We start from the raw sequence: 24,672 nt of genomic DNA on the forward strand, positions 1-24,672 counted from the left end.
ACATGGATTGTCACGGAACGTAACATACGACAATTCCAAAGTGAATCGAAGTCCTTTTCGAATTAAGGAAACGTGCTTTGGCCTAATGGACAAATACTCTCATCGAGGAGCGACTAATGATATTTGTCCTTCCAGTTACTACACGTCCTTAATCGATTGGGAAAATCGAAACTTTGGCGAGGGCGAAAATCGAGGAGTGGGACTAGTTAAACAAGATGCGAGTATCACCTCTAACTTGATAACATCGTACCCTAATGTGGTTGGTACTTATCAAAAGATAAGGGTCCACTAGAGTATGAAATGGAAAACTCCCTTGAAGGTTTGGATATCACTCCTAACTTGAGGGTAGATTTCGTGCAAAAATCAAAGTATATCTGAGTGAAAATCATCACCAAGTGTGGGAATCACCCCTATCTTGATGAATCATTTCGATTGTGTTGTAAGAGTGTCTTCAAAGCCTCCATGTGTGTATTGTGTTAGCCTTAGGAAAGGCATGTATATTAAGAGTCCAAGAGAATAGAGGGCAGCAAAGAAGATAGAAAGGAAGTTATTTTAAGCAACACATAGTGAATAAGCTCCTAAACTATAGACTAGCCAAGGCGTTCCTAATTCCCTATAGTTATGGCTCTGATACCAATCTGGTATCAGAGTATTCCTACTATAGTCTAGGGAAAAGTAAGGCAATCCTACCTAATTCCCTATAGTTATGGCTCTGATACCAATCTGTCATACCCCAACCGATGGCGGAAACATCGGGATGAGACAAACAAATTGCTCAAAACAACATAACACTATTGTGACAATATGAATTAGATTTATTTCATAAATTTCAAATGAGAATACATTGTTTTCAAGTACATCATAACTCAAACATAATAAAATACTATGCTAAAATGGGTTTCTAGTTCCATCCTAGCTTGATTGCTTTATTTCTTGAACATCAACCTGCAATATGTATTAAAGTACAATCAACAAAAGCATGTTGGCGAGTATACAAGTTTTCATACATAGCATAATACGTGTTTAAAATGTTGCTCATATCCAAATGTGAAATACAATATCATATTGACAGTATATACTCGAAACGATGTTACTCTACGTGTCCAAACCAAAGTTTAACGCAATTAACGTGCCTACCCAAAAGAGTATGGGTGGTTTTAACATAGATTAACCTAACAATACCCGTTAATATAACGAGAGGGGCGTTTCTCAACCTATAGCGCTACCATTGTTAGGGGAGGCTTGTACGAAGTTAATGAACACATAGTCATGAATGTTTACATTAGCATAACATGTCTAACATGATTAAAATGTATGACATAGGGTAAGGATAGAGTGTGCGTAAAATGTTTGATGTGATTGTGATGTTTGATATATAATACATATTGCACCCAAAAGTAGAAAATAGAAAATGGGTCATGTATACTCACCTTAGATTGCGTTGCGTTTCTTGGAAAAGAGATTAGGGAGTGAATTGGATCCAAGAGAGTGCAAGAGAAATGGTTGTCCAATAGATTGCAAGAGATTACCCTATTGTGTTTGGGAATTCGTTAATTATGTTGGTGACTTAAATAATCATGGAAAATGACAAAATTTGTGGGAAATTAATAACAATGGTAATATTTCTAAAATAGTAATAATAATGAGAATCACATAATAATATTATTTCTTATTTTAGTTAATAATGATAATGATAATAATAATATTAACATTATTTTTATAATTCAATAATATTAATATTTGTAGTAATAAAGTTAACAATAAATATAATAATAATACTGATAGTAATATTAGTAACAATAATAGAATTATTGATAATAATATTAATATATGTTAATATTAATAATAACAATAATAATAGTAATACTAATTTTGATTTAATAATTGAATTGTAATGATTTAATTTTATTAATAATAGTAATAATCGAATTCACATGTTAATAATAATTTATTAACCAAGTTTATAATAAAAAATACTGAATTTTATAACTGAAATTAATTAATAGATGAACTTTATTTATTTAATAATTTTAAATAGCTGAATTTAAAATGTAATGACAATAATAATATGATAATCATAATAACAATAATAATTCTAAGTGATATAATAATAATTCCGAGTATAATAATAATTCTGAAATAAATTTGATTATATATAATGTTATTAATAATATTTCTGTTTTACACATATTATAATTAAGTATATATATATAGTATTAATAATACTAATAATATTAATACTGATTTTTATATATGTTATAATTAATATTTCTGATTACAAATAAAAATAATATTATTAATAATTATAAATCTGATATATATATTTATCAATAGTTATAATAATCCATATATTAATAATAACTGATTTTATTAAATAATATCAGTAATAATATGATAACAATATTAGTAATATAATAATAATAATAATAATAATATCAATAACAGTAACTAAGAATAATAAAAAATAAAAAATAAAAAGAACGCACAGAAAGAAGGAAAAGGAAAGTCGGCTGGGGGGTTACCGGAATTATCGTCTTCTTCGGCGAGCTTCGGCGAGAGTGCAGGTTTCCGGCGAAGGTTGTTGGTTCCGGTGAACGCCGAGAGGGAGAGAGAGGTGGGGAGTGTGCGGGTTCGGTTCAAAGGAAGGGGTGGGTATTTATACCGAGTTCGGGACATTACGAATTTGGAAATGACACACTTGATTGCTTGTGTGATTGGAAATCAAGAGAAAAAGGAAATGATTGATGATAAAAGAAGGAAAGAGTCGGGCTGTAAATCAGCGAAGAAGGAAAGAATGACCAGAGATATGTTTGGTTTTGGCGGTTAAATGAGTTATTTCGAATTCGAAATTGCGTATAAAAGGAAATAGGAACCAAGTTTGTCAGCTCCGGAACGGAGGATAAACTGGTTGAGTCACTGTGTTTGCAGGTCGAGGTCTCGAGTTCGAATCCCGTTAAGGGCGGTTCATACAAGAGTACCCTCTTTTATTTCTTTTCTTTTTGATACTTAAATGAACTAACTGATTTTTCTAACTCAGTTAATTATTTCTTTTATAACAACTAACCTAGTTGGACTAACTAGGTTATTTTGAGTGTATTAAAGGATCTACTAACTAGGTTAGGTTTAAACTAACCTTGTTAACCAAAAACTAATTTTTATAATTATAAAGTTTTTTTTTATATTAAATTATTTAATTAATAATAATAAATATTATAATTATTTGTTTTAACCCAATTTTTGGGTATTTTACCGAATTAACGTATAAATTCCCGATTTTTGTACGATTTAGGGTAATCTCTTGATAATACTTGTTTCGAGAGTCGAGATTAGGATATCTTTCCACTGTTTTACGTGTTTGACATAGTTTAACGTGTTTAATCATAACATAGAAATCAAACAAGCATATGATCAAAACAATGCATTTTTCATTATGATTCAAGTCTCGGTTTATAATTTGGAATGAAATAAAGTGCAACGAGAGTACAATTGATTAATTTGGGAAAGTACGATACGACTTGCTAAAAATAGAAAGTTCAGAAATACGAAATGTTACAATCATCCGTAGAACTAAATAAAGAAGAATTAAGTTCACATGAACTTACCGTGATCCTGAGCTTCTTATGCTTTGGAGTGACTTGTTCCTTCTTCCTTCTTATTTCCTGAACATCATAACTTTATTCATTTAGCTCCCATTACTTTCACATTCTTTATTATTCAATACGATATTTACAATTTACATACATTCCCACCATGATTACACCTCATCCAATTTAGCAAATTTTCATACAAAATCGTATCTAAATTCACTTAGACATTTCATCAAACACATGGTGTGCATATTATCTACAAGGCATGATGTACAAGAAGTTATAGCATGTCCATCCAATCTCATCAATGGTTAATCATAATCTTTCATAACAATATTCATTACCCTAATCCATAACTTACTATTTTGACTATGAACAAATGGTTCCAAATCAATTATTCATAACAATTTCATCAATCAACAATCAAATTAACATATAAAACTTCACAATTGCTAAACATTACTTGACATGCAAGTGGCTTTTTCCCTAATCATGCTCATATTCGAAATTTAGCATCTATTGATGTCTAGACATTCATAGCAACCATTAATCATGCTGAATTTTGTATTACATTTACGAATTACACAAAACCCACATAATCAAACATCATAAAATCACGAAATTTCACTTACTTGAGCTCAAGAACACTTAGATAATCAGGATTCTTAGCTCATGCATTCGATTCTCCATTAATCTGGCTTTCAATTGATGGAATCTAGTGATTTAGGGTTTTGTGAGGGAAGGAATCCCCCTCCTGGCTTCTCACGATCGCACACACACACCAGACTTGTTTGGTTTCTTTTTTTTATCACTTTATAACATTATTTACACATCTAGTCCCTCTTCATTTAATCCCCATTCACTTTAGTACTTTACCTTCTAATTTAACCATCTTTCTTTTACTAACTTTTATTTTTTTGACATAATCCTATTTTTCATTTTTATTAAAACATCACTACACATTATACTTTTAGGTCATATGAGAATTTGGGGTGTTACAAGTCTACCCCCCTTAAAGAAGGTTTCGTCCCCGAAACCTGAATACGTACCGAATAACTCTGGGTAATGTTCTCTCATTTCATCCTCCGCTTCCCATGTAAGATTCGATCCTTTTCGATGTTGCCATTGGACCAACACTTGCTGAACGGATTTGTTGCGGAGTTGTTTCACCTTAGAATCTTTTATTGCCACGGGCTTTTCAACATAATTTAACTTCTCATCTACTTCAATATCATCCAAAGGTACGTATGCCGTCTCATCCGCTAGGAACTTACTCAATTGCGACACATGAAAAGTGTTATGAATTCCATCCAATGCGGGAGGTAATTCTAATTGGTACGCTACCGCCCCGACCCAAGCGAGTATTTTGAATGGTCCAATGTATCGAGGACCCAATTTTCCGCGTTTGCGAAAACGAAATATTCCCTTCCATGGAGAAACTTTCAATAAGACATAATCTCCCACTTGGAATTCAATTGGTCGCCTTCGCCTATCCGCATAAGACTTTTGTCTATCTTGCGCTGCTTCTATCCTTGATCTAACCATATCAATCTTTTCATTCGTCTTGGCTACTACTTCTCTTGACGCGAATTCTCGTTGACCCACTTCCCTCCAACAAACCGGAGTCCTACATTTCCTTCCATAGAGCATTTCGTAGGAGGGCATTTTTATGCTGTTATGATAACTATTATTATATGAAAACTCTACCAAAGGTAGGTGATCATCCCAGCTTCCTCCGAAATCCATAACACACGCCCTTAGCATATCAATCAATGTTTGGATAGTTCATTCCAATTGACCATCAGTTTGTGGATGGTAGGCGGTGCTTATATGTAACTGGGTCCCCAATTCTTCGTGAAACTTCCTCCAGTAACGAGATGTGAACCGGGTATCCCTGTCGGACACTATAGACACTGGAACCCCATGTCGAGATATAATCTCATTCGTATAAACTTCTGCCATCTTTTCCGAATTATAGGTTTCCCGAATAGGTAAGAAATGTGCACTTTTGGTTAGTCGGTCAATGACTACTCAAATAGCATCGTGCCCCTTCCTTGTCTTAGGAAGTTTAGACACCAAATCCATCGTTACATGTTCCCACTTCCACACCGGGATCTCCAAGGGTTGCAACTTTCCATACGGCCTTTGGTGTTCGGCTTTTACTTGAGAACATGTTAAACACTTAGCAACATACTTGACAATGTCTCTTTTCATTCCCGGCCACCAATAATCCATCCTCAAGTCTCGATACATCTTTGTAGCTCCCGGATGAATGGAGTACCAAGACTTTTGAGCCTCATTCAATAGTAATTCTTTCACATCACATTCCAGAGGTATCCAGATTCGGTCATACCTCGTTTTCATACCATTCGCATTCTCTTCCAATTCATGAATAAATCCTTTCGTCCTTTCTTTCTTTGAGTCGCAGGTATTTAAAGATTTTGTTTAAGCTTCTCGAATTTCAACAAGGAGTTTAGGTGTGACTACCATCTTCATAGATTTTACCCGAATCGGGGGCGGGTACTCCTTTCGACTTAGAGCGTCTGCCACTACATTAGCCTTCCTGGGATGGTAATGAATGTCACAATCATAATCTTTAATGAGTTCCAACCATCTTCGTTGCCTCATATTAAGATCTTTCTGCTCGAAAAAATATTTGAGGCTTTTATGATCCGAGTAAATAGTACATTTCACCCCATATAGGTAGTGCCTCCATATCTTCAAGGCAAATACGACTACCGCCAATTCTAGATCATGAGTTGGGTAATTTTTTTCATGGTGCTTGAGTTATCTTGAGGCATAAGCAACGACTTTACCCTTTTGCATTAATACACAACCTAAACCTTGGTGGGATGCATCAGTCTACACCACCAAATCATCGGTTCCATCCGGTAATGTCAACACTGGAGAATTAGAGAGCTTTTCCTTTAAAGTCTGAAACGCTTTTTCTTGTTCTTCGCCCCATATAAATTTTCACTTTTCTTTGTTAACTTTGTCATAGGCGAGGCTATCTTGGAGAAATCTTGGATAAATCTCTTGTAGTACCCAGCCAAGCCTATAAAACTTTTTATTTCGCTTGGATTCTTCGGGGGTACCCAATTCATTACCGCATCTACTTTGGATGGGTCCACATGGACACCATCCGCATCGATTATATGACCCAAAAACTGTACCTCTCTAAGCCAAAAGGCACACTTCGAGAATTTTGCATATAACTTTTCCTTGCGAAGCGTTTCCAATACATCACGTAATTGGGAAGCATGCTCTGCTTCACTTCGGGAGTATATTAGTATATCGTCAATAAAAACGATTACATACTTATCAAGCATAGGTCGGCACACCCGATTCATTAAATCCATAAACGCAGCTGGTGCGTTCGTTAGCCCAAAGGACATTACTAAAAACTCGTAATGTTCGTACCGTGTTCGAAACGCAGTCTTCGGCACATCTTCTTCTCGTACACGCAGTTGGTGGTAACCCGACCGCAAATCGATTTTCAAAAACCAACTTGCCCCTTGAAGCTGGTCAAATAGGTTATCAATTATGGGCAACGGGTAATGATTCTTCACCGTTAACTTATTCAACTCTCGATAGTCGATGCACATTCGTATCGAACCATCTTTCTTCTTCACGAATAATACGGGCGCTCCCCATGGTGAAACACTTGGTTTAATAAAACCCTTATCAAGCAACTCTTGAAGTTGCGTCATCAATTCTTTCATTTCGGTCGGGGCCAACCGATGAGGAGCTTTAGCTACCGGTTTTGCATCCGGGTTAAGCTCTATCTTGAATTCTACTTCCCGTTCGGGCGGAAGCCCCGGTAAATCTTCCGGAAATACATCCGGATATTCATTCACTACATTCACGTCTTCAAGCTTTGGAACACCTCGTTTGGTGTCAATCACGTAAGATAGATACGCCTTACCTCCGTTCTTCACATGTTTGACGGCTTTGATTATAGAACACAATTTCGACTTGATGACCCTATCTCCTTGAACACTTACCCCCCCCCCCCCCGAGGTTACTACATGAATGACTTTCTTTTCACATTGAATTTCAGCGTGGTTTTGGGCTAGCCAATCCATTCCTACAACTACTTTAAATTCCCCATGTACATCGGGACAAGATCTATACTAAATTCCTCATCTTCGATTAAGATCATACAGTTTCTACAAATATCATGTAACAAATAGCTTTTACTATCAGCAACTTCCACTTCTAAGGGTACTAACATCTTTTCAAGCTTAAACGATGGATGTACTAATAATTCATTAGAAATAAATGATCTACTAGCCCCGGAATCAAATAATACATTCATAGGCATAGAATTAACCAAGAATATACCTGAGACCACATCCGGGCTAGCCTTAGCTTCATCCAAGGTTAACTGAAACATCCTCCCGCGAGCCTTGGAAGACTCATCCTTCTTTCCATCTTTCTTTGCCCCTTGTTGGAGTTTCGGACATTCAGCTTTAATGTACCTCGTCTGATTACAATTATAACACGCTTTTGGATTTTCAGGGCACCTATAATACGGATGTCCCTCTTGCCCACATTTGTAGCATCCTTTCTTTCCCGACAAACATTCACCCGAATGATGCTTCCCACATGTCTTGCAAGTCGGAATTCCACTACTTGTTTTCCTTTTCCGGTTTTGGTCTTGATATCTTGCCTTTTTTGATGGGTTTGTGTTGGTAGGCTTCTCCGCCACCCTTTTCTCTCCTCGTTCAACCTGCCTTTTTATCTCAATCTCCCTATCTCTTGCCCAGTCGATTAATTCATTCAATGTTGCACACTTACAGGGATTTACGAACTCCCGATATTCAGCTTTTAACATAGCATGATAACGTATGATTTTCAACCTTTCAGTCCCCGCTATCTCCCCACAAAATTTCACCTTCTCGAGGAACTTATTCGTTATTTCATCAATTGTTTCATCCTTTTGTCGAAGACGTAAGAAGTCTTCTTGAATCTTATCAAGTGCCGATTGTGGGCTATGATATTTCAGAAATGGCTCCTTGAACTCTTGCCATGTTAACGTTTGTACTTTGTCATCCCCCAATTCCTTTGAATGTGCGTCTCACCAATCCTTTGCTTGGAGTTGTAGGAGGCCCGTAGCAAACATTACTTGATCCTTCACTTCACATCTACTTCTTACAAACACTGCCTCGGTGCTTGAAATCCATCTTTGACAAGCTATCGGGTCAATTTCCCCTTTATACGGCAAGGGGTTACATGCCATGAATTCCTTGTACGTGCACCTTCGAGTACTTTTCTTTGTTTGTAGTTCACTAATCATCTCCTTTAGTTCTTCCACCTTGGTCGTTACTAGAGTATCGACTACTCCCAATACTTGACCTTCCACCTCTTGAGCTAGTCGGGAATTACTAGCTTCAATCACTTTCTCTACTTCTTCTACAATCATTGCTCTCATTTCATTTCGGCGTGCTTCATCATCATCGTTTACATTCACCACATCAGCCATCTACATAAAACATTCATTATATTCATTAGATTTCATTTCATACTTCCCATCATCACGTTTTAACATCATTTTATCATAACATATTCCATTCATTATTCATACTTCGTGCTTTATCATCATTGACGATCATATCGTATCATTTCGACCGAGTTCTTTAATCATGACAAATTTCCTTCTCATCATTCTCATGTACCTTTCCTTCATCATTTGATTATCAAATTTGCATTAAACATTGTTTACAAATCCTTTAAAATCATCTAGGACGAGTCCCGTATTCAAAACTATCAAAAAAAAAAATTAAAACAGGTGGGGTGCTAGCGCGGCGCGAGGGCCTCCCCACCCAGCCGCCGCGCGACGCCAGCAGCCGTCGCGCGACGCCAGCAGTCGTCGCGCTGCGCAACGAACATAGGACCCGGCCGTGGCGCGGCGCGAGCATCAGTTTTCGACAGAATGTTGTTGTTTTGCTGCTGTTGATGCCCAGCTCCCTAAATTCTTAAGCTTAAACCTTAAAAACATCATATCTCAAGTTCTACAAGTCCGTTTTGTCCGATTCTTTTTCCTACGCGTCCGTAATTTGATTGCGGACCCATTTAGCATATTCGTTAGCCGTAAGAGTCGGTCTAAAAGCAAATAACCTATAATTCCTATTCTATTTCTAACTACAACACAATAATTTTACAATTTACTTACTTGCGTAGCGCTTCGGAACGAACACACCTTATACGAGCTTTTAGTTTGAGTTCAAGCATTTGACTCAAATACTTGAATCCCTCAAACTTCGACTCTGATACCAACTTAAAACGCCCAATTTTCACATTTGACAAATAACATAAACTTCATACAAATTTTTGGAAAATTTTGACATGACCCATTTGTAAAGTAAACGATTTCCTGCTTTTTAACGAAATCATTCAAAATACATTCTACAACACTTTTCAAAAGATACTAAGATTAAAACCATACACATTTTACAAAAACATTATATCCAAAATATTCAAAATAAAGTTTAAACTTCAAACTACTACGATCATCCTAAATACTAGTTTTACATTTACTACACAAAATGATTTTGACCCATTTCAAAAGATATCTTGAACCGGAAGCGCATAAGGGCGACATAGTGTGTGTTCGGTTCGAGCGCGCCGCAACCAAGCATGTGATTTACCTATCATGCACAACAACAAGCATTCGTTAGTTCATAATACCAAACAAAAATCCGTAACATTTATCACATACTCTTATTCGACCCATTTGCAATTTACACATTCGTTGACATTTCTTGTGTAAAGCATTCTCTCCGTTTTACATTATTTTCGTTAACTTTCTTTCTTTCCAACATCTCAACATCATTCATACATACATCCATCCGACCCATAAATAATGAGTCCATACTCAACAATATCACTATTCATCATACATGTCTAAATCATCCCGTTTGCAACGAAAACTTTATCTTACATACTTGACATAACTTTATCATTTTTGACCCGTCTACAACAAGTCATTACTAAGCCCTTTCACATTCTTCTTTCCGAACAACTTTTAGTACCACTTGAGTGGTTAATATACATTCGATACAATCTTGCTACTTAACCGTTTTTCTAGCATTCAACATATCATAACTTTATCATAAACGAACATACAACTCAACACTAAGATTTATTAACTAGCTATCATCCGTAGAACTAAATAAAGAAGAATTAAGTTCACATGAACTTACCGTGATCCTGAGCTCCTTGTGCTTTGGAGTGACTTGTTCCTTCTTCCTTCTTATTTCCTGAACATCATAACTTTATTCATTTAGCTCCCATTACTTTCACATTCTTTATTATTCAATACGATATTTACAATTTACATACATTCCCACCATGATTACACCTCATCAATTTAGCAAATTTTCATACAAAATCGTATCTAAATTCACTTAGACATTTCATCAAACACATGGTGTGCATATTATCTACAAGGCATGATGTACAAGAAGTTATAGCATGTCCATCCAATCTCATCAATGGTTAATCATAATCTTTCATAACAATAATCATTACCCTAATCCATAACTTACTATTTTGGCTATGAACAAATGGTTCCAAATCAATATTCATAACAATTTCATCAATCAACAATCAAATTAACATATAAAACTTCACAATTGCTAAACATTACTTGACATGCAAGTGGGTTTTGCCCTAATCATGCTCATATTCGAAATTTAGCATCTATTGATGTCTAGACATTCATAGCAACCATTAATCATGCTGAATTTTGTATTACATTTACAAATTACACAAAACCCACCTAATCAAACATCATAAAATCACGAAATTTCACTTACTTGAGATCAAGAACACTTAGATAATCAGGATTCTTAGCTCATGCATTCGATTCTCCATTAATCTGGCTTTCAATTGATGGAAGTGATTTAGGGTTTTGTGAGGGAAGGAATCCCCCTCCTGGCTTCTCACGATCGCACACACACACCAGACTTGTCTGGTTTCTTTTTTTTTTATCATTTTATAACATTATTTACACATCTAGTCCCTCTTCATTTAATCCCCATTCACTTTAGTACTTTACCTTCTAACTTAACCATCTTTCTTTTACTAACTTTTATTTTTTTGACATAATCCTATTTTTTATTTTTATTAAAACATCACTACACATTATACTTTTAGGTCACATGAGAATTTGGGGTGTTACACCCAAATCCGATTAGTTAACTGTTCGAGACGGTGTTCCACGTTTAACCCGAAATCGGTGAACCTCGTGGATAGAATCCAGATCTTGAGCCACACGATCACAAGAATGAGTAGTAGTCGGCACAAGCTCCGTTTCTATCGGTTTTGAAGGCATTGAGTGTAAAAGAGTTGAAAGAAAGTTAGAAAACCATCTTTCAATCCTTTTCATTGTGAGTATGTTTAGATCTATGAAAGATCTTTGTTTGTTTATGTGGAAATCGGTTAGATCTAAGTTGTTCTTGGTGGATTGAGGCCAAAACATGAAGTTCTTTAAGAACACATGATGACGTCATCCTAGAACACCTTGAATCTTGATGATTTCACGGTTAAAAGTTAAGATTCAAAAGATAGAAAGGTGTAGGAGTGCGTGTAGATTAAGGAAGTAGTACAAGATTTAGGACGAGATATTACCGGAATCGAGAGAAATCTGGAGAAAAGTGGGAAGAATGAGCTGGTCGGACGTCAGTTGCCAAAAGTAGAAAGAATGACAGTGATAAGGGGTATTTATAGGGTTACCCAAAGTGGAAAGGGCTGGTCGATCGATTGGCAAGCCGGCCGACTGGCTGGTCGATCGGTTAGCTGCCTGGTCGATCAGTCACGTGGTTTGGCGAGTTTTGCCGTTTCGATTGCGATTGCGAGCGATGCGAATGCGATAGAGTTTCCTATTCAAATTACTTTTAATCCCAACTACTATATATAACATACAATCATCTGAATTCACTTGCGTTTAGCGTTTGCGATTCGATTGCGATTTGAGTTTCGATTGTGTTTCAATTGATTACCACACACAACATAATTAAACATGCACAAGTAACACATAAGGCGCACACACACACATATAACAGTAACCAAAATGCGTATTTCGAGTTGCGAGCGCGATTGCGATAAGCGATAAAGCGATTAAACATGCGATAAATATCGATTATTAACAGATACTCCACATAATTCAACCAACGTAAACGATAAAATAGACTAACTACGAGTCAAAGAAGTCAAAACAGGAATTGAGCAAGGAGCGTCAGATTGCAATTAGCAATCTTTTCTCCCTTTGACTTCAATCTTAACTTTGACTTTGACTTTCGAAACATGGGATGTTACAAATAAATACTATGTTTTACCATGAATCGGTGTGATTTATCAAGTGTGACCTACATTGACTATTTTTTACATAACATGGCATTACCTCATAATGGGTCCTAAAGAGTTATAATGGGTCATTAGAAATTATAACATTCATAAGAAGTCTTAATGGGTCACATACACCCATGTTATAACTTTGAATCATTATATGATTCACTATGGTTGATCTACTTTGACCTACACTAACTATAGATCATGAATCACTAGGGTTGTGCAAAGGGTCGGAACTGGCTAGATACGACCCGGACCCTCCGAAATCAAAAACCCTTTTATTGATGAATTGGGAACCATGGACCGAATCTTAGAAGCCTACGTCGTTACAGTCCTAAAGGGTCTTATAGGTCGGTTAAAGGGTCTCATAGAGTCATGGCTAGAACCGTTTTTGTGTAATGGGCCCTTGAAAGGCAAGTGGAAAGATCATTTTCAGGGCCTGTAAGGCAATTAGTGATGATTTTTAGTCAGTAAAAATAATAGCATTCGAAAATGCATATATAAACTGTTAGCGATATATATTTAGTATAGATTGATGATGTATATCTCCTATTTTAGTGTGCATATTCCCTCTTGATTAGGATTACTTGTTTCCTAGTTTAGGTCTCTGTAACTTCTATATATTGTTTGTAATATACTCAATGGAGACACGATTCATTACATGGTATCAGAGCGCAGACGCTCTGGACCCTAATTCTTTTTTCGGTCGCCGCCGCTGTCAAAGACTTCGGTCTTCCTGCTCCGACTGCTGCCCTCGGGCTTTGTTTTTCCTGTCACTCTGATCGTTTCCCTCCTGTCCCAATGGGTGACAACGATACTAGTTCACCAAAATCCTTGACCGATAATGCCGACCCACCAAAACCCTCGAACCAAACTTCCTTACATCCAGTGTATTCCGTCAACAACATTCAGCAGAAGATCCGAAGCCTTGACGGGGAAAAGGTCTCCTACTCGTCCTGGGTTAACCTATTTCATCTCCACGCTACCGCTTACCGTGTCTTCGATCACATCGATGACACCCCCCAACCCGCTGACAATGACCCCTCCCTATCCTCCTGGAAGGAGATCGATGTCGTGGTTCTGCAATGGATTTACGGCACCTTATCAGACGATCTTCTTCTCAAGGTCCTTCAGCCCGGATCCACAGTCGTCAGGCTTGGCTCCGAATCGAAAACCATTTTCTCAATAATAAAGATTCCCGGGCCGCCACTCTTAAAGAAGATTTCACCAACCTTACCCTTCAATCCTGCTCTTCCCTTGAAGCTTACTTTCAGCGATTGAAGGAGATCGCTGACCAACTGGCCGCTGTTGACTGCCCCTTGCCTGAAAAACGGCTCGTGTTGAAACTGGTCCGAGGGCTACCCTCGGAATTTGATATGATCGGGGCTCTCATTGAAGGAGATCGCTGACCAACTCGCCGCTGTCACACCCCCAAAATCCACATGCGGAATATCACCGCTTGGAGGCGTGACTGACCAGGATCTAGCCACCAATCATATTGAACAATGTAAATAAATAAATAAAAGTCCAACCACACAATACAATTGGTGTTCCAAAACAAGTTAATCAAATTCAATTTATCAACGGAAGCATAAAATATAAAACCAAAATATAAGTCAAAAGTTCTTATAGTTTAACTTGGCACACACGGTCCATGTCCCACAACGACTCCTCCTGCTCGTGCAAGCTCCATGAGTACCTAACGACCTGCAAGGCATGTAACAACGAGTCAACAACAAAGTTGAGCGAGTTCACAGTTGGTGTTCATTGTTAAGTTGTTTCAAAAACCAGAAGTTTGTTTGTACGTTGTAAGTTAATCCGTTTACCCTGTTTCCCAAACATATCCATAGTTGGTGGGGGCTTCCCCATGTTAACCACTAGACCCATTTACCATATCGACCACTGACTAAAGTAAGTTGGTGCCCTGACGTCAATGTCTATCATCATTGACTAGTGCCCAGATCCATTAGTTCATGCCCGTCCTCTGCGGCACGGTGTGAGGCTTGTCAGACCTAAATAGCGCTATCTAACTAATGACCCGCTCGCCATTGGCGCGGCGATTAAGTCGATATAAAAAGGAGGGACTTCATGATAGAAAGTTTTGGTCTAGTATCCGTGTTGTCACCCTTCAGTGAAGAGGGTGTGTACGTAATCCCCAAACCAGGAGATTACGCAGGTTCCGATTATATTCTTATCACGTGTTGTCACCCTTCAATAAAGAGGGTGTGTACGTGTCCCAAGCCAAGAGATCACGCAGTTTCAGTTTAAATCTTTTTACCCCTTCCCAACCCTTGGGAATCCCATGCCTTGTGGAAAGTGTGAACTCACCTTGGTTTGCTCGGTTTGACTCTTAAAATAGCTAACGGTCAGGGTTGGTCAATCACGTCCTAGTATGATTAACATTTAGTCAATTACTGGTTTCAAATAGAGCACAAAGTTCTTACACGTATTCTAACATGTTGCACATAAAATATTATAATGTATATATGTACACATGCATGCAATGTGTCGCTATTCGAATTAGCGACCACATATTCGTCACAAATCACAAGTAAATCTTGTCACAAAATTTCAGCTTTTAAGTGCATTTTCGGACAATTTGCGGTGCATTAATCGGGACCGTTCGGGCACCGGATGGTTCCCGAAGAATTACAGAACGTTTCAATCGAACCAGAGACCATTGTATTAAAATTTGGTGACCAAATTTCTTACGGATTTTTCGAGAAAAATCTTGCGCCAAACCATGATCAGATTTGACATAATCTGGTCAGATTTGCCCAAAAATTTATTTAAAAATATAAATTTATCCGATTGACGAAATTCCAGTTGGAGGTTTGCACCGACACTTAAGAGCATCTATAGTAAAATTTTCAAGCCTAAACATTAAACACATACCAAGTTATGACACGAAACATGAGCTGCATTTTCTGCAGAAAATGACAGCTTAGAGCAGTTTTGCGATTTAATCCGTTAAAAATACTTACACCTGTCCAAAAAATATGAAATCACTTCCGTTTAAAAGCTACTTCCGAATACTTGACTTTAGACTCAGAAAATATAGAGTTTCGATAATTTTAAGTCCCAAGAAAGACTGCCGAAGTTGGCGTATTTTCTGCAGAAAATCGCTAAACGAACGTTACTTGTTTTAAATTGTTTTTCATGTATCCTACGATGGTTCTAAGTGTCGTTGTCATGAAATCAGTACTTATTAGCATATCAACATTCAAAACGTTCGACTTTATTGCTAGAGATAACCCTATCATGGCAGCTAGCACTTCGGACCTTCACAACTAAGATCAAGCATCAACATAATACATAAACCATACTTCCAAGTTTTCATACACATGATCGTATCCAAAATTTTCGACAACACTACAATCATATTATACACACAGTCCATTGACATAGAATTTCATATACCATATCACAATTCTTTTAATCCTCATTGAGATCACACATTATATGTACCCAGAGATTTCATGTTTTAAGATTTTTCTTTCTTTTAATAATTCTAGTGCCAACCACATCGTGAATTATCATAAAGTTCACAATAAACACCTACCATATATGCTTATATATATGTATAACAACAAGCAGGTAGTTCATATATATATATATATATATATATATATATATATATATATATATATATATATATATATATATATATATATATATATATATATATATATATATATATATAAATCGTACAAACATATCAACAGTTTCATATATTCACTTAATCGTAGTCATAAAACGAAACTAAGGTCGGACCGAAACCGAGACACCGCGTCCTTAAATCGAAGTTAAGAGATGAGTGGAGCTTACCGGTGATCGGGGCTGCGTTTTGGCTGGAAAGAAAGTGGTGATGGCTGCCGTAAGGTTGATGATGGCTGGAAAGATGATGGTTGCCGTGAAAATTGGAATGAGAGTTATGGTTGGATATGATTGTACGCATGCAAGGTTTGTATATAACAAGAGATATGGCGGTTTGAAAGAGATGGGCCGATAACAAATAAGTGAATGGGACATGTAGCTGGGGTTGGGCCGTAAAAGGGTTGGGGTGTGGGCTGCTCCCATGAAATGGCAAAAAGGAAAGTGAAATTGTATGGGGTTGGGCAGATATATATATTTATTTATTTATTTATTTATTTATTTATTTATTTTTATTATATATTTTTTTTCTTACACTAATCTAATGACATAATAATTTAATAATATAAATAACTAATTATCAATTTGTACTAAGTAAACTAATATAAACGCATGGTTTTCATGCCATTGTTCATGCTTTATCGGTTCGAGTTATGCGAGTGGTACAACGGTTTGTGTCGGTTCAACACAATATGGATTCTAGCTCATAATCTTAAATGAAAGGAATGTAATAATAAAAAAAATAGTCGATGAGAACGAACAGTTTACCTTGGAAATACGGGTTGTCACATCATCCCCAAGTTGAAAGAAATTTCGTCCCGAAATTTAGCACGTAGTTACTCAGGAAGCTAGTTAAGTTGCGTGGTTTCCTTGTTTTCCTGGGGTGTCACATCATCCCCCCGTTGGTTTGGAATTTCGTCCCGAAATTCCGTAGTAGCTTCAGTCTCAGTAGTGGTTGCACTTTTCTCAAACAACTGGGGATACTTGTGTTTCATCAAGTAAGCAACCAAGTTAGGGGAAATTCCTTGGGTCGTGCGAATGAATCCAAAATACTTCTGCGTAGTCGTGAGGTTCCAAAGAAAAGACACGAAAACGTGTTCAAGAGAGTATGATCTTATCAACAATACATCACCACCCTCAATGTTTCAAGGAGTGATCACCAATGATCTAAAGTCGAGCCCTCCAAATTCTCTAAGCTAGAGCGTGTTCGTTTCAGTATTTCATCATGGAGTAGCGAGAACGTAATGTCACTGAGGTAAGAGAGTGATGGTTTGGTCTAAGCCAATGGTAGAAATTGGACATGCCATTAGTCAATAAGCATGTGTCGGTGCAAGAGCTAGTGCAACGATTCCACATATTTAAGAAAAACTATCATGAAATTAAAGTACGTCTCTTGTAGTGCAAGGTGGGTAAGGTAAATGTATAAATTATCGTGTTTGCCGGTAGGTTGAGTGATCCATATCTCCGCCCCCAAATGTCCTAAAGACTATTTCACCAGTAATGGCATCCATTCGCTAAGTTGGGTATACGAGAGAGCTAATCAAATAGAATGAGAATAAACCATCCAACAGGGTAAAAGGTAGTCTTGTGATCGGTGTAAATCATGGTATGGTTGTTGGTGTTTTATTAAATCAGTTGCCAATCGAAGAAACAGGGAATTAATGAGGTTCATGCGAAGAATCGAGTGCAAGCAGGGGTCCAACAATAACCGAAGAATTCAACCAAGTACCCTGTTGTTTAGAAGCAATTCTAGTAGTGAGGTATGACGGCACGACACAAATTGGGAAGTTCGTTGCATCACGGTCACGGAAGTACATCACTTGTTCAAAACAAAATTTGGTTGGTAGGGTTCGAGTTGCAAAACAACGAACGTGTGTAACCATGACTGCTTCGTTTGGGCCAGGTCTGGTATTCGTGATTGATGGCGTGCAAACTGAATGTACGGAGGGATGGCGACGTCATGACGAGATAAGTCATATGAATAAGTAGGACGCATAAAGAGTTGTCGCAGTAGGGTGACGAGGGAACAGAAAGGAATTTGACCACCACTTGTCAAATTGCAAGTAAACAGTTGAGTGTCAAAGCGAGCACACTAGGGCTAATAAGGGTAACATGCTACTACGTTAACTAAGCACACCATAAACAGCACACCAAGCAAAAGTAATCTAGCAAGTAGGAAATATAAACATAAATCATACCACCTAAAGTGTTGAGCCTTGCACGTGGAGCGAAGCGTCGTTGTGGATCGTTGAGCACTGTACAGGTTATAGTCTGATTTTAATAAAAACTTTTTCCCTTATTAAAACCAAGTTCACTATAACCAATGGCTCTGATACCAATCTGTCACACCCCCAAAATCCACATGCGGAATATCACCGCTTGGAGGCGTGACTGACCAGGATCTAGCCACCAATCATATTGAACAATGTAAATAAATAAATAAAAGTCCAACCACACAATACAATTGGTGTTCCAAAACAAGTTAATCAAATTCAATTTATCAACGGAAGCATAAAATATAAAACCAAAATATAAGTCAAAAGTTCTTATAGTTTAACTTGGCACACAACGGTCCATGTCCCACAACGACTCCTCCTGCTCGTGCAAGCTCCATGAGTACCTAACGACCTGCAAGGCATGTAACAACGAGTCAACAACAAAGTTGAGCGAGTTCACAGTTGGTGTTCATTGTTAAGTTGTTTCAAAAACCAGAAGTTTGTTTGTACGTTGTAAGTTAATCCGTTTACCCTGTTTCCCAAACATATCCATAGTTGGTGGGGGCTTCCCCATGTTAACCACTAGACCCATTTACCATATCGACCACTGACTAAAGTAAGTTGGTGCCCTGACGTCAATGTCTATCATCATTGACTAGTGCCCAGATCCATTAGTTCACGCCCGTCCTCTGCGGCACGGTGTGAGGCTTGTCAGACCTAAATAGCGCTATCTAACTAATGACCCGCTCGCCATTGGCGCGGCGATTAAGTCGATATAAAAAGGAGGGACTTCATGATAGAAAGTTTTGGTCTAGTATCCGTGTTGTCACCCTTCAGTGAAGAGGGTGTGTACGTAATCCCCAAACCAGGAGATTACGCAGGTTCCGATTATATTCTTATCACGTGTTGTCACCCTTCAATAAAGAGGGTGTGTACGTGTCCCAAGCCAAGAGATCACGCAGTTTCAGTTTAAATCTTTTTACCCCTTCCCAACCCTTGGGAATCCCATGCCTTGTGGAAAGTGTGAACTCACCTTGGTTTGCTCGGTTTGACTCTTAAAATAGCTAACGGTCAGGGTTGGTCAATCACGTCCTAGTATGATTAACATTTAGTCAATTACTGGTTTCAAATAGAGCACAAAGTTCTTACACGTATTCTAACATGTTGCACATAAAATATTATAATGTATATATGTACACATGCATGCAATGTGTCGCTATTCGAATTAGCGACCACATATTCGTCACAAATCACAAGTAAATCTTGTCACAAAATTTCAGCTTTTAAGTGCATTTTCGGACAATTTGCGGTGCATTAATCAGGACCGTTCGGGCACCGGATGGTTCCCGAAGAATTACAGAACGTTTCAATCAAACCAGAGACCATTGTATTAAAATTTGGTGACCAAATTCCTTACGGATTTTTCGAGAAAAATCTTGCGCCAAACCATGATCAGATTTGACATAATCTGGTCAGATTTGCCCAAAAATTTATTTAAAAATATACATTTATCCGATTGACGAAATTCCAGTTGGAGGTTTGCACCGACAATTAAGAGCATCTATAGTAAAATTTTCAAGCCTAAACATTAAACACATACCAAGTTATGACACGAAACATGAGCTGCATTTTCTGCAGAAAATGACAGCTTAGAGCAGTTTTGCGATTTAATCCGTTAAAAATACTTACACCTGTCCAAAAAATATGAAATCACTTCCGTTTAAAAGATACTTCCGAATACTTGACTTTAGACTCAGAAAATATAGAGTTTCGATAATTTTAAGTCCCGAGAAAGACTGCCGAAGTTGGCGTATTTTCTGCAGAAAATCGCTAAACGAACGTTACTTGTTTTAAATTGTTTTTCATGTATCCTACGATGGTTCTAAGTGTCGTTGTCATGAAATCAGTACTTATTAGCATATCAACATTCAAAACGTTCGACTTTATTGCTAGAGATAACCCTATCATGGCAGCTAGCACTTCGGACCTTCACAACTAAGATCAAGCATCAACATAATACATAAACCATACTTCCCAGTTTTCATACACATGATCGTATCCAAAATTTTCGACAACACTACAATCATATTATACACACAGTCCATTGACATAGAATTTCATATACCATATCACAATTCTTTTAATCCTCATTGAGATCACACATTATATGTACCCAGAGATTTCATGTTTTAAGATTTTTCTTTCTTTTAATAATTCTAGTGCCAACCACATCGTGAATTATCATAAAGTTCACAATAAACACCTACCATATATGCTTATATATATGTATAACAGCGAGCAGGTAGTTCATATATATATATATATATAAATCGTACAAACATATCAACAGTTTCATATATTCACTTAATCGTAGTCATAAAACGAAACTAAGGTCGGACCGAAACCGAGACACCGCGTCCTTAAATCGAAGTTAAGAGATGAGTGGAGCTTACCGGTGATCGGGGCTGCGTTTTGGCTGGAAAGAAAGTGGTGATGGCAGCCGTAAGGTTGATGATGGCTGGAAAGATCATGGTTGCCGTGAAAATTGGAATGAGAGTTATGGTTGGATATGATTGTACGCATGCAAGGTTTGTATATAACAAGAGATATGGCGGTTTGAAAGAGATGGGCCGATAACAAATAAGTGAATGGGAGATGTAGCTGGGGTTGGGCCGTAAAAGGGTTGGGGTGTGGGCTGCTCCCATGAAATGGCAAAAAGGAAAGTGAAATTGTAGGGGGTTGGGCAGATATATATATATATATATATATATATATATATATATATATATATATATATATATATATATATATATATATTTATTTATTTATTTATTTATTTATTTATTTTTATTATATATTTTTTTTCTTACACTAATCTAATGACATAATAATTTAATAATATAAATAACTAATTATCAATTTGTACTAAGTTAACTAATATAAACGCATGGTTTTCATGCCATGGTTCATGCTTTATCGGTTCGAGTTATGCGAGTTGTACAACGGTTTGTGTTGGTTCAACACAATATGGATTCTAGCTCATAATCTTAAATGAAAGGAATGTAATAATAAAAAAATAGTCGATGAGAACGAATAGTTTACCTTGGAAATACGGGTTGTCACATCATCCCCAAGTTGAAAGAAATTTCGTCCCGAAATTTAGCACGTAGTTACTCAGGAAGCTAGTTAAGTTGCGTGGTTTCCTTGTTTTCCTGGGGTGTCACACTGACCCTCGAGAGCCCCGTGACAACCGTAACCGCCGGGGCGGCTCCTATCGCCGTGGTCAATCACGCGGCAGAGGACAATACACAAACCAAACCCGCAACCAGCCGGCTCCCACTTTTCCGCCACCGGGTCCGTTCGGTTTTTATGGCTCCCCGCAATGGATGGTACCACCCTGTCCATTTCCTACCCAAGGACCTTGGATAAACCCATGGTCCTACACCACCCCACCTCTTGCTAACACCCAATAACCAAATATGTCCACACAACAGCAGCCGACTTTTTCAGCCCAGGCCCACATTTCTGAATTGGACCCTATGCAGCCCACCGACTTGGCCCAAGCCTTTGCAGCTTTCGGAATCGCGCAGCCACAGGATGTTTGGAATATGGACACAGGGGCCACTTCCCACATCACGCCAGACAACGGTAATATCTCTACCCCTTCTACGTTTAATCCTATAGCGTCCGTATTAGTTGGTAATGGCAACCGTATTCCAGTTCTCGGATCTGGACACACCACCTTACCCTCACCATCCCGACCTTTTAAACTTAATGACATCCTTTACAACCCAAAATTTATTAAAAATCTAATCTCGGTTCGTTAATTTACTAGAGATAATCTTGTTTCTGTCGAGTTTGACCCTTATGGTTTTTCCGTGAAGGATCTCAAGGATGGTATGCTCCTGAGTCGCCACAATAGCTCTGGCGATCTATACCCCTTCACTACAAGTGAATCCGTTGCTGCGTTCGTTGCTACCGCCTCCTCTACATTTTGGCACGATCGGCTTGGTCATCCTGGCCGACACGTGATTGATTTTCTTTCTTCAAAACATTTGATTCCTTGTAATAAAATAGATGCTTCTTTTGTTTGCCATGCGTGTCAATTGTCCAAACATAAACGGTTACCCTTTTATAATTCGGTTACTAGTACTCATTTACCTTTCTCTATTGTGCATTGTGATCTTTGGACTTCACCATTACTCAGCACTGCGGGGTACAAATACTACATGGTTTTGATTGATGATTTTACTTAATATACATGGGCATACCCGCTAAAATATAAGTCCGACGTTTTTAATAAATTTGTCACCTTTTATAATTTTGTTAAGACTCAATTTCACTTGTCCATTCAAACTTTTCAATGTGACATGGGTGGCGAGTTCAATAATCATAATTTCAAAAATTTTGCTACTACAAACGGCATGGAATTTCGATTCTCGTGTCCCCACACATCTCAGCAAAACGGTAAATCCGAACGCATGATCTGTCGCCTTAATGACATCATGTTGTCCCTCTTGACTCATGCTTCCCTCCCCTCTCGTTTTTGGGTAGAAGCCCTTCACACCGCTTGTTATCTTCATAACATTCTCCCGTCCAAAGTCCTTCACAACCTAACCCCTATGGCCATGCTTTATAGACGACACCCGTCGTATGACCATCTCCGCGTGTTTGGGTGTGTTTGTTATCCAAGGACAACCGACACCCGCCCTCACAAACTTGACCATAAATCCACGCTTTGTGTCTTTCTAGGTTACCCCGCTAACTATCGGGGTTACCGGTGTCTTGAGCTCTCCACCGGGAAGGTAATTTTTTCCCGTCACGTCATCTTCGACGAGCTCAAATTCCCCTTTCACTCACCTTCCACACCGCCTCCCAACCACACTTTCCTTGAACCTACACCATCGATTACCCCTTTCTTTCCCACTGCCTTCCCTCCAACTCCGCCCACACCATTGGCCCAATCGGCCCAACCGGCCCATTCCATACCCGATGTAACACCCAACCGGTCCTCACCCAACACCTCAGCCCAATCGGCCCACTTCACACCTAACTTAACACCCACACCCTTCTCACCCCCAGCCCACTCGGCCCATTCCACAACCCAAACCCATTCAGCCCACTCCCCTACCACACCTCTAACTCACTCGCCTAACCAACCTGCCAGCCCATCACCACCTCCCAACCCACAACCGTCTCACCCTATGATTACCCGTGCTCGCGCGAGCATCTCCAAACCCCGCGTCCCCCTCAACCTCAACACCATGACCTCTCCTACCTTTCACCTTTACCAAAATCTCACCTTTCCGCCTTGTCCGATCCGAACTGGAAACAGGCTATGGCCGCTGAATACAAAGCGCTATTGGCTAATCAAACGTGGGAGTTGGTACCGAGACCTACTGATGCTCCGGTTATTCGTTGTATGTGGTTATACAAACATAAATTTCACTCGGATGGGACTTTGGAGCGCTATAAAGCGCGACTCGTGGTTAATGGTAAGAGTCAGACAGTGGGTATTGATTGTGACGAGACGTTCAGCCCCGTGGTTAAGCCTACTACCATTCGAACCGTACTTAGTCTGGCGGTATCACAGGCATGGCCGATTCATCAACTTGACGTGAAGAATGCCTTTCTTCACGGGAACCTTAATGAGACAGTCTATATGCATCAACCCCCGGGTTTCGTGGATTCCTCCAATCCTCGCCTTGTATGCAAGCTTAAAAAGTCCCTATATGGACTCAAGCAAGCTCCTCGTGCGTGGTATCACCGATTTGCTACCTTCATCACTACATGCGGTTTTCGGAGTAGCACTTGTGACACCTCCTTGTTTATTTATCGACGCGGCACTCAAATGGCTTACT

General features: G+C 38.4%; 1 protein-coding gene across 1 annotated transcript; it reads right to left on the reverse strand.

Moving 5' to 3' along the window:
* Positions 1 to 7,680: 7,680 nt before the first annotated feature.
* On the reverse strand, positions 7,681 to 9,072 carry LOC110934155. The gene is made up of 2 exons (XM_022177343.1): positions 8,672 to 9,072; positions 7,681 to 8,581 (listed from the first exon to the last, which is right to left on the reverse strand). Exons 1-2 carry the CDS (start codon positions 9,070 to 9,072, stop codon positions 7,681 to 7,683), a joined length of 1,302 nt encoding a protein of 433 aa, XP_022033035.1.
* Positions 9,073 to 24,672: the final 15,600 nt, after the last annotated feature.

The sequence above is a fragment of the Helianthus annuus genome, chromosome 14 (genome assembly GCF_002127325.2).
Source record: "Helianthus annuus cultivar XRQ/B chromosome 14, HanXRQr2.0-SUNRISE, whole genome shotgun sequence".
In the NCBI taxonomy this organism is placed as follows: Eukaryota; Viridiplantae; Streptophyta; class Magnoliopsida; order Asterales; family Asteraceae; genus Helianthus; species Helianthus annuus.